Source organism: Hyaena hyaena, unplaced genomic scaffold, assembly GCF_003009895.1.
Source record: "Hyaena hyaena isolate Hyena2069 unplaced genomic scaffold, ASM300989v1 scaffold_6, whole genome shotgun sequence".
NCBI classification, from domain to species: Eukaryota; Metazoa; Chordata; class Mammalia; order Carnivora; family Hyaenidae; genus Hyaena; species Hyaena hyaena.
In genome coordinates, this window is record NW_024080638.1 from 5,347,530 (window position 1) to 5,361,172 (window position 13,643).

Genomic DNA, 13,643 nt, shown 5'->3' on the forward strand with positions numbered 1-13,643 from the left:
GGCCTAACTCACTTCACAAAAGGCTATGAAGGGCTGTAGCATGCGGGCAGCCGTGCGGCAGCCTCTGACACGGCACCCTCAGGCACGGACACTAAATCTCATGACCCATTCACAAAGTCTCAGCGGCTCCCAAAACCCTACTGAGGGGAATGGAAACCAAATAGCCAAGGTCAGTGAAAATGCTGACCCGTTTCCCAGAAAGAGAAACACACGTGGTGGTGGTAACACTAAGCTTTCTGGAAAATGCCAAACCCTTTAAAATGGTAAATAACAGGAGGACTTTATCCATATGATAAAATCCCAAGGTCTTTTTTTTTATTAGGAGAGACAAAAAGCATTTATAGTACATGAGGTAAAAACGCTCCCTTCTCCCTACCGCTTCCCTCCTTCTGCCCTCCTCCACATACCCCTACTTGAAATCATACAGAATTTAGTAGCCTGAAAATTGACACAAGACAAAAGAAGTGTGAATAAGCATTCTGTACCATCAAGATTTAAAGTTCAAGCAATATAGCTCTTTTTCAAAGGTACAGTTTTTTTCTTTAACCTTGGCTTAAAAATGATTGCCATCAATGAGATGGAGGGGGTCACACTCTAAAAGGAGGGGGAGAAGGAAGAGCAGATGGGAAACTATAATTGTTGAGCACCTACTATGAGCTCTGCATATATGCTATCGTTTAATCCATACAGTCATCCCAGGAAGGATGGTGACAGAAGACACTGAAGTGACGTGAGATTACCATGTCTAAAGCCATCCAACAATCAGGATGTGAATTCAATGATTCCAAAGGCTGCTTCCCTCCTGTGCCCCACTGCCTGCTAAAACTGAAAGAATCCAGTTAATTCTCTAATAGATCAGACTGTAAAACAATCTGAAGGCAATGTTCTAGCCATGTACCTGCTCTTCACTGGACAGAGCAAGTAACTCATGACTATTCTTCAGAAGTTTCTGGACATACATCTTTTCGAAGCTCCTAGAACAGGCCAAGGCAAAATAATAATTATAGGAAGACCATGAGACCGCAGTGAGAAAACTGGTGTAAGATTAGCTCTGTCCTGAGATATTTCATTAAAACCCTAAAAAAGCCAAGAGAGGGAGAGCGGCAGGATTTACTATTGACCGTCTTGACTGGGAGTTTGACGCCTATAGTAATAGCCAGGCATTCTATGCACTGACCACCGAGACTCGTGCCAACAGAGGCTGGTTTGCTGTAATCACTTGCTCATTGTCCCAGCTGCTTCTTGAACTAAAGAGCACCTCCTTCACAAAAGCACACTTATCCAAATGCCCACCAAATAATAATTAGAAGGCAACATACCATTCCTACAGTGAAATGCACCTTCAGAAACTCAATTTAAATATTTGACAAAATTAAGATTAGTACGGCCAAACTTATGCCAGGTTGAATCACTCACCTGGGGCTGTGAACTTGCAGGGGTGGAAGTAAAGGTGGTAACCATGGCAGCTCTGCAGTCGTGGGCAGTGACCAGGACCCGGCACAGTGACACCAGACACGGGAGTCTAGTTACGTGATTCGCTGATCAGATCGCAGTCATGCTAGGAGAAACTGTGTACCTGGAAAAAGACAGGAAAACCCACATTTAGCCTGAAAAGACAAGCACTTCCTTCCTGGCCAGGGGAAGCAAAAATCCCCCGTTCCATATGCCAGCTACTGGCGTAATGAAAAGAAGAATCCAGTTGGGGCAGGGCGGGAGGCGGGGGAGCACTTGGGTGGCTCAGTCGGTCAAGCGTCCGACTTCAGCTCAGGTCATGATCTCATGGTTCGTGAGTTCAAGCCTCCCATTGGGCTCTGTGCTGACAGCTCAGAGCCTGAAGCCTGCTTCGGATTCCATGTCTCCCTCTCCCTCTGTGCCCATCCCCGACTCGTATGCTCTCTCTTTCTCTCTCAAATTAAAAAAAAAAAAAAAGAAACATTTAAAAAAATGTTTTAAAAATGAATCCAGTAGGGAGCATCTAACATCTCAGAGCCAGCACATGATTCGTATCACTCTTCCAAATCATGCTAGGTCGAAATGTATTTCAGTGTGACTCCAGTTCTCCTTGCTGGCTAGATATTTCGAGGAGGCAGTTTCAAGCTGTAAACCTGAGGACAGTGGGCCAACGGGAGAGGCCATTCTGTCAGTCAACAACAAAGGAATTAGGTGACCCACGATTGATAACTGATAGCTCAAACAGAAAGGGCAAAGAGAATAATACCATTAAGTGTCTTCACGATCACCCAGTCCAAGCATACCCATTTGCAGATGAAAAAACTCAGGTGTGGAGAAGAAAAGAAGCTAGTCATACGTTTTGTTCATGACAGAACCAGGACTAGAGCCACAATCAGGTCCCAGCCTAGTATGGAACATAAGACAGTGAGCACGGTCCATGTGTACACTTCCTCAGGAAACTTAGTCACCACTAAGATTAAAGAAAAGTCAAGACATCCCACCATGACAGGAGTCAGTTACAAGAATGAATCAAGTACCCCAACGGGTGGGGAGGAGGGTGGGAGGGCTTCGTTCCTCAGCCTCACACAGGAGTGAGGGCAAAGTGCACCTCTACAGTCTTTGTGACATCCTCGGAAAGAGGACACTAGATATGAACAAAATATAAATACATCTTCTGTTATTAATACGTTCATTAACAAAACTCAAAAATATGCCAAGTTCTATGCAGGAAAGCGTGGCCCAGTTTCTGTCACAAGACTGATGTGACTATTTCCATACTGCAATTCAGTCCAAAGAGAATTTTTTTAAAGAATTTAAGACAACTGTGGGGCGCCTGGGTGGCTCAGTCGGTTGAGCATCCAACTTCAGCTCAGGTCGTGATCTCACGGCTCGTGAGTTCGAGCCCCACGTCGGGCTCTGTGCTGACAGCTCAAAGCCTGGAGCCTGTCTCAGATTTTATGTCTGTCTGTCTGTCTCTCTATCTCTCCTTCTCTGCTACTTTCCCACTTGCTCTCTCTCTCAAAAATAACAATTAAAAAAATAAAAGGAAATTTAAGACAAGTCTTCCATTAGAAGAAAATTTCTCATTTTTAGGTTTCATATCACCTAACAATATCCTTCCTTTTACTCACAAGATATTTATTGAACATCTAACGTGAACCAGGAGCATAAAGAATACAACTGAGCCTGCCCCGACCACAGGGAGCTTTTGTCTGGAAATACACTTTGGAGTTTCACTAGCATGCCAGATGATACCTGAACACTTTTCAGCTACTGGAAAATGGTACTTTTCATTATAGTAAAAGTAACGATTTAAGTCTTGAGTTGCACACTTAATCCAAGTCTTTGGAACCCCAAATCCTCTGGCACTGCCCTTATCTTAGCTGATGATGCTGGCAAGTCGCAAAACCTCCCAACTGCTTCCTAAGAAATAATATAGGTTTGGCAGCAGCTTCTATGAACTTTAAAATTCTGATTTTTATCCTGCCTTTGCATATTATCCTTCATACTATAGTTTCAATTGCTTTAAGGTTTTGTTTAGAACTGTGGCCCCTTCCTATTTTCTTCCCTCTGTTAGACAGACTATAGTTATTAACAAGTAAAGCCGTCGAACTATTTTGGTATAACATTCAACCCACAATTCCTTAGGTGCCCTGAGACAACACTGATGTTCTTAGTCATGGGTTGAGGGGAAAAAGAAGGCCCACTGTTTATCATGACGTGAATTTAATGAGCAGCTGGGAAAAAGGTACATGTATATGGGAGTATCTTTGTGCTGGAGTGCCAAGCCTCCACAGAAGAAATTACTGGACCCTCATGGTGTGCTCTTTTGTCCTGGCATCCTTTTATGCCCACTACTACTTTTTTATATTTCTTTTCTCCTCACCTATTTCTATTTCACCTTGTCTTGCTCTATCATATCTGGCGTAAACAGATGAATATATATGAATAGCATGATAACCAAAAAATCAAAAATAAGCAGGCAAGTGAGATTCTACTCTTAAAGACTCAAGCTATGTGCCCAGGCCCTATCATTTCTGCCAAGTTAAGTCATTAAGCAATACCACCTTAAAATATTTTCAATATTCAGGGCACAGAGAATTGCCTGAAAGGTGAATAGTGGGCAGCTAGCCCGTAGTGTGGAAAAGGATACAGAAGTGCATGTGACGAATACCCCAGATGGCATCACTGCTAAAACACCAAGTGGGAGGGGCACTGGGTGGCTCAGTAGGCTGATCGTCTTGACTTTGGCTCAGGTCATGTTCTCATGGTTTTTAAGTTCAAGCAGCATATCAGGCTTGCTGCTCTCAGCCTTCAGGCGCAAAGCCGGCTTCAGATCCTATGTTTCGTTCTCTCTCTCGGCCCCTCCCTCTCTCTCTCTCTCTCAAAAAATAAAATAAAAATAAAACATTAAAAAAAAAGCAAAGGACGAAAGGTAGAAGATTGGGATTTAATGAAAGCTGACAAGAGGCTGAGTGCTGAAGAACTCATTTCACATAGTTTGAGACGGGTACCATTCGCTCATTTCATGGACAAAATCCCTGAGGCTTTGAAAGGTTGTGCAGCATGCTCACAGCCCAGAAGTGAGGGAGCTGACACGGGAATCAGACCCTATGCCAAGCCGTGCTCTTTCTGCAGACTAGTCCCTACATGAACACAAAGGAAGGAGAGAATGGGCTTAAGAGTTTTCTCAAGCAAAAGTTTCAGCCTGGAAGTCCGAGGTCCTGAGGGTTAGCTAATTTCTCCAAACTCTGAAACCGAGAATCCTACACTGCTCTCTGTAGAAAACCATAATGATGTGTTCCTAGTACTGATGTACGTTACACGCCCTTGAGCTGCCTAATAGCTCAGACTGGTAGCTTCAACTATTCAAGAAAAAGGCAAGAAAATAAGGCAGAAAATTAACTGCCTTCTCCTAAAGCATTTCAGACCTTTCTAGTTGGGAGGCTTCTGTTGAACCTATTCTTACATGATAGGAGCCCTGTATAAAATGGCATATAGTGACTTCACTCTAAGAAAACAAAAACAAGGGCTAAGCAATACTACCGCAAAGGATATCAATCAGCTGTCTCGTAGGAGGAAGTCCTAAAATGACATTTATAAGACCTCCCAGAGCCTCACGACAGAACCACAGCCCTGCACTGGATTTCTAAAGAAATTCACCTCTCTCCAAACTCTTCCAAACAGTTGGATGCTTGTCCTGTAGTTCTTCCAATCTGCCATCAACACAGCTCTCCGTCTCCTTTGCTTGAGCTAGAAGACTGTGCTCCAGCTACAGAGAGCCACAGAGAGATGGGAGGTGGTCCCACTGAACCCGGCTACCCTCGGGTCATTACTGCTGCCCCTCCTCTCCTCCTCATTCTCCTTCCTAGGCACCTCTTCTGATCTGCGCCATTCTTCACAAAAACCACAAACCACCTCTCATGCCCCTCACTTGCAAAAGATCAGCTGTCACTTACTTATTCACTGGCCCATTCATCTATTCCCCTATAGTCATTGGGTATGAATTAACTCATTATCCCTACAATTCAAAACAGATGTACAAAATACAATCCATAAATAAGAAAGCTACATCGGCTCTGTGCCAGATTACTAGAGAAATAACCAAATGAATACAAAACTAGGAAATATCCTGAATCAACCCTAGAAGCCACAGGTGGAACCCCTTGCTTAAATTTTCAGAGAAACAGACTAAAAAGAATCAATATGGGAACTTGACGAGAGGACTAAGGTACAACATCCCCTTCATGCAAACCTGCACTGAGTGGACAGAATATAAGCAAAAGAGACCTTAATAGACTTATAATGACACTCCTAGATCAGAGGAATGAGGGTTGGGGGGAACGAAGCCAGCAAACATTGAAGTACATTTAAAATACACTCACTCCTTAAAAGGGGTTCCTGATTTCAACTGAACAAGTCACCTCTGGCTGTATTTACTTCCGATTTACATGTGGCCATGATGACTGCCCCCAGAAAACATGTGGGGGAAAATACTCTACCAACTGGCTTCTGACATGGCCAACCTTGCCAAGTGACAATGACCTTACTGAGTGCCACACCAAATACCTAAAAGACAGTCTCTGGTTCTGAGGCGAACTCCCCTTTGTTTACTTCTGTAGCCCATGCTGGCTCCTTCACTAGGCCTCATAGAAAGATGAATTTCTAATTGGCAAATCAATCTACTATAAATCTAACCATTTTCCTCCAACTGGACTTGAGTCAAACAGTGACTCATTTCAGTCTCTTGAAAGAACACAGGGCAATACCCAATACTGAATATGCATAGACCTCCCTCTCTATGGATAAGCAACAGAGAAAAATCCAAATCCACCAGGCAAATGAAAAATATGCTTCAAGAGCAGGGAAGATTCTAGGATGGAGGAAATGTTTACTTAAGTAATAGGTGTACTACATTTAAAAAAAAAACAAACTTACTTATGTGATCAGAATGAGTCTGCATTAACCAAAAAAAAAAAAAAAAGAAAGAAAGAAAAATGTAATTATGAACTTAAATGAAGGCAGTCAATAAAGCAGAAAACAATAAAAGCGAAAAATAGTTTTTGTGAAGCAGAAAATAAAGCTCAGTGGGGGCCGGGCTGACGCTGACAGGGGTAAAAATTTCAAAGCTGTCATCCCCAAAACATAACAGATAAACAAAAAGTACTAAAGGGGGAAAGAAGTCATCAATGCTAAAACCAGGAAAGAATAAATTTATCCTCAAAGCTTTAAAAAAGTGTTATATATAAATAGAATCTCTTGTGAAGTAGGAAAAATTTCAGACCTGAAATTTGTGGTATCCTTCGGCAGAGAGCTCTACAGTCTGGCAGAAACCAAGCAGAAAAAAAAACTCTGAACCTCAAACCTGGAGGAACAAAAAGATGTGATACAGAGAGGTCAGAGCTCTAGGCTGTCTTAGTATTTATTCCCCCTACCAGAGCTAACTAGCATCTGAAGCCAGCCTTCTATATCATCTAAAGACTAAGACTCTGCTCTCGAAACTGAGCAGATGAAAACACGGAACAGCAGTAACATCAGAAAGATGACTTTGCACCCACTGAAACAAAAGCAGGATACTTAGAAACTGCTCATTGAAAATGCAGTAGTAGAAGGATTGGAATATCAAGAAACTTGCCCAAAATGTAGAGCAAACAACAAAGGAAAAGAGAATGGTAAGAAGGAAAATGGTAGAGGACCAGCCCAGGAGATCCAAAGGCTAGATAAAAAGAATAAAAAGAATGAAACAATAAAGGAAACAGGGTGGGGAGGGATGGGGGAGGGTCGGTCACAGAACATTTCCTAAGGCAGAAAGTCTTATGTTTGTTGACTGTTAGGGTCTACTGAGTGCCTATCTGCCCACCTGATTTTAATGTGCCCCCATTAAGCACATCATCATGGAAATTTTTTAAACAGAGAGAGAAAAAATCCCATAACCAAGCAGAAACTGGAGTGGGGAGGGGAGGGGAAGGAGGCCCATAAACAAAGAATTAGGGCTCAGAAAGTCTTTGGACTTCTCAACAGCAACCAGGAAGCCAGAAGACAATGAGGCAAGTGATTTACAACCTACAATTCTATTGGAGGATGTTCTTTGGTAAAACGGGGAGGGAAATGAGAAAAAGAAAGGCATGTAATACAGGAACAGGAGTTGAAACCAAAAGGAATTTCTGGCATAAATGGATGACAGGTAATATGACTCAAAAAGTAGCCTTGATGGAATAGCTGTCCATCTGGATCTATTGAGAGCAGACTTCTAGAACTGACAGAGTTTAAGACTGAATGAGTACACAGAATACCAAACACATAGAAGACCAAGTGAACATAAAAAGAATGATTAAAACTTTTTTCCTCTTGTAAGAATTGGCAGAAGAGGAGAAGGACTCTTTTTCTAAAATTCTAGATGGCTTGACTATTAACATTAACAAGGTCACGATGGCATTAACGCTGAATAATGGCCTAATCAAAATCACAACCTCACTATATTAGGATGGAGATGTACAGGATGGGAATATGTGTATGGCCATCTTCCATGTGGGATAGCTAGAAGTACTTAAAACTGATATATCAAAAAGTAGAAGTAAAAAAATCTTAGAGGTGCAATGCAAATACTGAACAAAGTAACTGAAACAATTAAAAATGCTAGCTATGGCAAGGGTAAAATGGTAGGGAGAAAGGAGTTCCTTTTCTTAAGCAAGCCTCATACAGATGCTTGATACTTTACATCACAAACATATAAAACTTAAGAAGCACCTGGGTGGCTCAGTCAGTTAAGCGTCTGACTTTGGCTCAGGTCATGATCTCATGGTTTGTGAGTTCGAGCCCCGCATTGGGCTCTGTGCTGACAGCTCAGAGCCTGGAGCCTGCTTCGGATTCTGTGTCTCCCTCTCTCTGTTCCTCCCCGGCTTGTGCTGTCTCTCTCTCTCTCAAAAATAAATTTAAAAAGACATAAAACTTTTTTTTAAATGCAGTTATTAAAACTCTTACAAGAACAGCTATATAACTGAAATGCATATAAATTGCAATGAATATAAACTGAAATGCATATAAACTGTAATAAAAACTCCAGAAAAGCACAAGAAAAAGGAAAACATTCTTCACCTTTTGAGAGTCAATCAATACTGTTTTATTTCTGAACTCAATAAAAGGAGAATTTCAGGCTCGAATAGCCTAAAAAGAGTGCTATGGGGCCATGCTACGTTTTTTATCTGAACTTCCTATCCTTACCACTGCTTCCCATAAAACCAGTGAGGCAAATGGTCCAGCTGGGACGAAGAAAGCTGTGATCACTCTCAGTCCATCTGGTTCGCATGCAGAGTTGGAACAAAGAAATCAGAGAAGCACTTAAGAAACCAGATCATTTCCTCACGTTTTGTCTTAAAATACCATCTCTACCTGTGGCGGCAGAAACTCTCCTCTCTTCTTCAAAGTATCAGGCCCAAGATCTTGCTTCAATATATTCACTGAAGACAATATATTTCGTGTTCTGAAGTCTTGTCTTTTCCTACATACAGGATCAGTTTTTCCATTTGCTTCTCCAGCTTTTCAATCAGACCTTTCATTCTACATTTGGCCTAAGAGTCTATCATTCTTTCCATATGGCACTCAGCTGACGCATTCCAAGGAAGGAATACAGGCTGCCTGCAGAAGCCGAAACAAAAGCATCACCATCGCCCTATTTTACATGGATCTTATCAGTTCAGAGTCCAGTATTCTACAGATTGAAGAGACTGGCCCAAAAGTATTTAAATAAATGCACTGTGCTGCTTTCAAATGCTGTATGGACAGGCATAAAGTTTTCACTTTTGAAAAGTGTTCTTGACCAGGAGGGACACTATCCTGAAACGTGTCAAAATAACCAGGAATTGTCAGAACACAACTGGCAGAAAAATCACAGAATTGCTGTCACTACAAAGGCGAAAGATGTGTTGGCCATACTCTGCATATAGTCTCAAACTCCAGCTACTTCGTGTGGTATTCTTCGAAACAGAGGAGGGGGGTTGTAGTTCAGTAATAGTGGACCAGGAATAGGCTAGAATTACAGACTTCAGAGTTACAGAAAAATGGGTGAGTGTGTTCAATCACGCAAGAGCACGGAGAGAAGGGATGGAAATGAAGGATGAAAAGTCAACTAAAAGGACTGAGAAAATCCTCTTGAGATGTAGGACAAATTTCTCTTTGGATATAACACAGACTTACTACTGCCCTGTTTCTCTCCACAACCCAATGCCCTTGGTCTTGCTCTCTCACACCAGGACCCTCAGCCATTTGCACAGAAATCCGGACTAGTGCAAAGACTAATGGGATTTAGGATTTGCATCTAAGGAAGAAATTACCCTGAAGCACAGCACAGATAATTTTACTGAGGAATGTTTAAGGAGGGAGCCTATGAGCCATGCTGAGGTGTTCACAGGATGGAAGTTTCAAGACAAAGAGAATTACAACCTCTATAACCAAGCCACGGGCCAAGCTGGACTCTGCCAAATACAACCAATGAAGGAGATGGAAGATATTTCCTTTGAAGAGCAAGTGCATGTTTCTAAAATCAGAATTCCCAGCACTGGGTGCTGTATGGAAACCAATTTGACAATAAGTTATATTTTAAAAAAAATACTAAAAATAATAATTTAAAAAATAAACATAAAAAATAAGTAAAATCAGAATTCCCAAATGGCTTAAAATAGAAGGACTGGGAGCATACCTATTCATATTAGTGGAGGTGAGGGGAAGGAAAAAAGGGAAGAAAAGAGAGTAAATGGGAAAGGGGGCAAAGTATCCAAAAAGCTGGCCAGAATATACAAGTCTATGGCTATGATAAGAAAAGTGTGAGTTCAGCCCAGAATAACAGTTTGTAACAGCAAAGGGTTCTGTTAACACGGGCATCTAGAAATTTATGCTGTGTAAAGAATTAATACTAAGGGCAAAGATTTTGCTACAAGGATATTTAACGCATTATCATATATGAATGACAAATTTCAGAAACAATCTAAACATCCAGTACTACCGTACGTGCCAATCAAGTTATTAAAACGATGTTTACATACACTTTAATTTTATATGATAAAAATTTATACAATTTTTATACCATAAAATTAAATTGTATTGAGATTATATATCTATATATCTCCCCCATTTGGAAAAGCATACAAGGATAATACATATGTATTTATTAAGCCCCGAGGTGGTAGTGATCACTCAGAATATCCTGTTTTCCCAGAGAATAGGACAGCACTCAAAGAAATATGGGCACATGTTAAAAGAACAAGGAAATTAGCTTGAAGGGCACCCTCTTGGCCCAAAATAAAAATTTTAAGCTTCAAAATAAATGACAATAACAGATTTATAACCCTTTAAAGGTTAAATTTATTACCTTTTAAATACAATAGAAATCCATAACTTCATTTTTATATAAATAAACTAATAGAACTTTGGCAAGAAATGAGATATTGACATAGACTCAAATACTTTCCCACAAAATTCTTATTCATTAAAAAGGAAAATCCGTAACTTTATAGTGGAGAAGTCTGGAAGACACCACCTTAATCGTCATCAAAGTGAACACTGCAGGAAACTGGAATAAATTGACATGTGCCGCCTGACAGAACCCAGTGAGAAGAACACAGCATCACTTCTGTCACACTCCTGTCAAAGTTTCAAAATCTGAACTTAATCGGAAGGAAACAGGGGTCCAACCCAAACTGAGGGACATGCTACAAAATAACTTTCCTATGATCTCTAAAAGATCAGGTCACAAAAGGGAGAAAAACACTGAGGAACTGTTCCATGTTAAAGGAGACAAACAAGAGACATGAGAAACTAATACAACTCAAGAGCCTGGACTGGATCCTTTGCTTTAAAGGATCTTCTTGAGACAACTTGGGGAAAGTTCAGCGAGATGTGAAAATTAGCTGACATACAATAATGATGTTTGTCTCCTAATTTTGATGGTGGTTTTGTGACTACGTGAAGAACATCTTTGTATGTAGGGAAATATCAAGTATTTGAGGTGTCAAGGCATCATGTCAATAATTCACTCTTAACTGACCCAATGAGATAAAAAGTCGCTTTGAACTTCTGTACTCTATTTGCAACTTTTCTGTAAGTTTGAAAGAGAAGGGAGAGTGGGGGTGAGGAGGCAAGAAGCAGGAGGGGCAGGAGCTCCCACCATGGAAAAGAAAATGTGTTTAATTGGAAGGGAGTGTTCCTGTGTCACCATTTAACATATGCATGGACAGGCCCGAAAATAAATTAAATTTTTAAAAATGAAATCTGGTAAGGAGTTACTGTTACAAATTACACGACTACCCCAGACACACATGTGCTTGATTTTAGAGAAGACAGGAAAAGATGTCTCAGACAAATGGCTGAGTAGAAGAGGCATGTTGCCAAAAGTCAAAGAGGTCTTTTGAAAAAGGAGAAGTCTGGACCACAGCAAACAGTGCAGGCAGCATCATACCACCAAGGTTTGCCTTATTTTCAAAGCGGAAGAAGTATTATAGTATCAAAGAGATACATTTATATGTAACGCAAAAAAAGGAAAAGGCAGATGCCCCAGCAATGTGGTATTAAGACGTCTTCTGTTTCCAGGATACAGGGGAAATGTGACAAGGGACCATGTTCTTTGAAGATGGTGGATTATGAAATTTCTTCTGCCTACCAGTGAGAATAATCTCTTCCAGATGCTGCTTGGCCCACAATGTGCTATTCAAAAATACGAACATTTTATTTATTTTCAAATTTGCGAGAGCTAATCTCTAATTAAACTGGAGATAAGTTACCTTTGGGGAAAAGAAAAAAAAGAAAAAAAAAAAAAAACCTATACATCCTAAGTCTAGACTTAGACATCCTGCCCAAAGTTTGGGGGGGGGGGGGGGGGGGTGAATAAAGGCCATTGAATACAATACTAGTTATCTACTTTGCCATGGGAAAAGTGAGGCGCTTAATTTAATTTCCTTTCCTGTTCTCCACATATACCACTTTCCCTCAGCGAGGTCTCTCCTGGCAATATCTCTTTAAAAACAGACTTCTTTAGAACAGTAAGTATAGAGCGAAACCTCAAGAACACTAGGATTGTGCTCCAGCGTGAATTATTCCCAGCTGGGCTGAGGATACGTAAATACCTTCGTTTCCTGAGAATTCACGTCCTTGCTTCTGCCAACTTGAGAGGTCAGTAAGGAAAGGCTGGCCTCGTTCATTAATACAGCAATTTTATGAGTAACATTTCAAATATTATCATCCCTGTTGAAGAAATTAGGAATGTGGAGCAAAGGGAATTAAAGGGTCCTGCTGGGTTCACAATGATTTAGTAACTATGAAAACAAACAAACAAAAAAGGGCCCCTCCCAAACTTACATGGATGGCAGTCTAAGTCTTGTCCTTTTATGAAAGGGTTTTAAATGTGACAGTGGATGTCTTTAAAAACTATTGTTGAAGCTGCTTATCACGAAAGCAGCAGAAAATGGAAAGGAAAAGCAGCCATTTTTATAAACTGCAGAGATAATAAAACCACAAAGTAGCCACAAAACCCCTATGCCTGAGATGTGACCTAAAAACCAGCTGGAGACCTAAAAACAGCTGTGAGATGCCACTTGAAAGACTTCTAAGCATCTCACCATCAGTCTGAAAAACGCTGTCCTACTTGTCCAGAAACATCACAGGGGGAAATCCAAATATGTAAAGAATGGAGAGTGTCATTCAGAAAAACGTCTCATTAATGTAGAAAGGTTATTATATGGCTAAGCCAAAGAGAAGAGGAAGCATTATAAAATTTAAAAGAGAATTTTGGTATAAAAGGAAGCAGAAAAAGAAAAGCCGTTTTTGCTAAACTGATGTTACCTGAAAAATCTGGGAGAAGGAAAACAACCAGAGACTCAGCGGCTGCAGTTTCTACCTGACCAAGAATTTCCTGGGGCTTAAAAAGGAAGGAGTGTGCTGTAGGGCCGGGGTTAGTGTGGTTGCTGTTTTCAGCCAAGTCATGGAGATAAAATAAGCAGGCACATCTATAAATCCTTTGTGTTCCAAGATTTCTTCATTGTACACTACTGTGGTTCTGGGCTCCCGGAAACTGAGTGTGGTGTGTGCTCAGTCCACTACAGCTGAGCGGCTCCAGAGGGAAGAGGAAATGGCCACCTCTCTAAAGAGCCATCCCTGTTTGGTGGCTGTGGAGGGGACCAGGATGACAAGCAAGGACTCTTCTC

At 41.0% G+C, this 13,643-nt stretch overlaps 1 protein-coding gene across 6 annotated transcripts in view; it reads right to left on the reverse strand.

Moving 5' to 3' along the window:
* Positions 1–13,643, reverse strand: part of LPAR1 (lysophosphatidic acid receptor 1) — a 135,748-nt gene that overhangs the window by 77,926 nt on the left and 44,179 nt on the right. For 3 of the 6 annotated variants that reach the window (XM_039240967.1, XM_039240937.1, XM_039240952.1), the window contains one exon: positions 1,417–1,576. In XM_039240967.1, the coding sequence (XP_039096898.1) occupies positions 1,417–1,461 (45 nt within the window). In that variant the 5' untranslated portion in view covers positions 1,462–1,576. Of the gene's footprint in view, positions 1–1,416; positions 1,577–6,736; positions 6,818–13,281; positions 13,324–13,643 lie in introns of those variants that run through there. The other 3 variants (XM_039240959.1, XM_039240943.1, XM_039240972.1) reach the window with 2 other exon arrangements.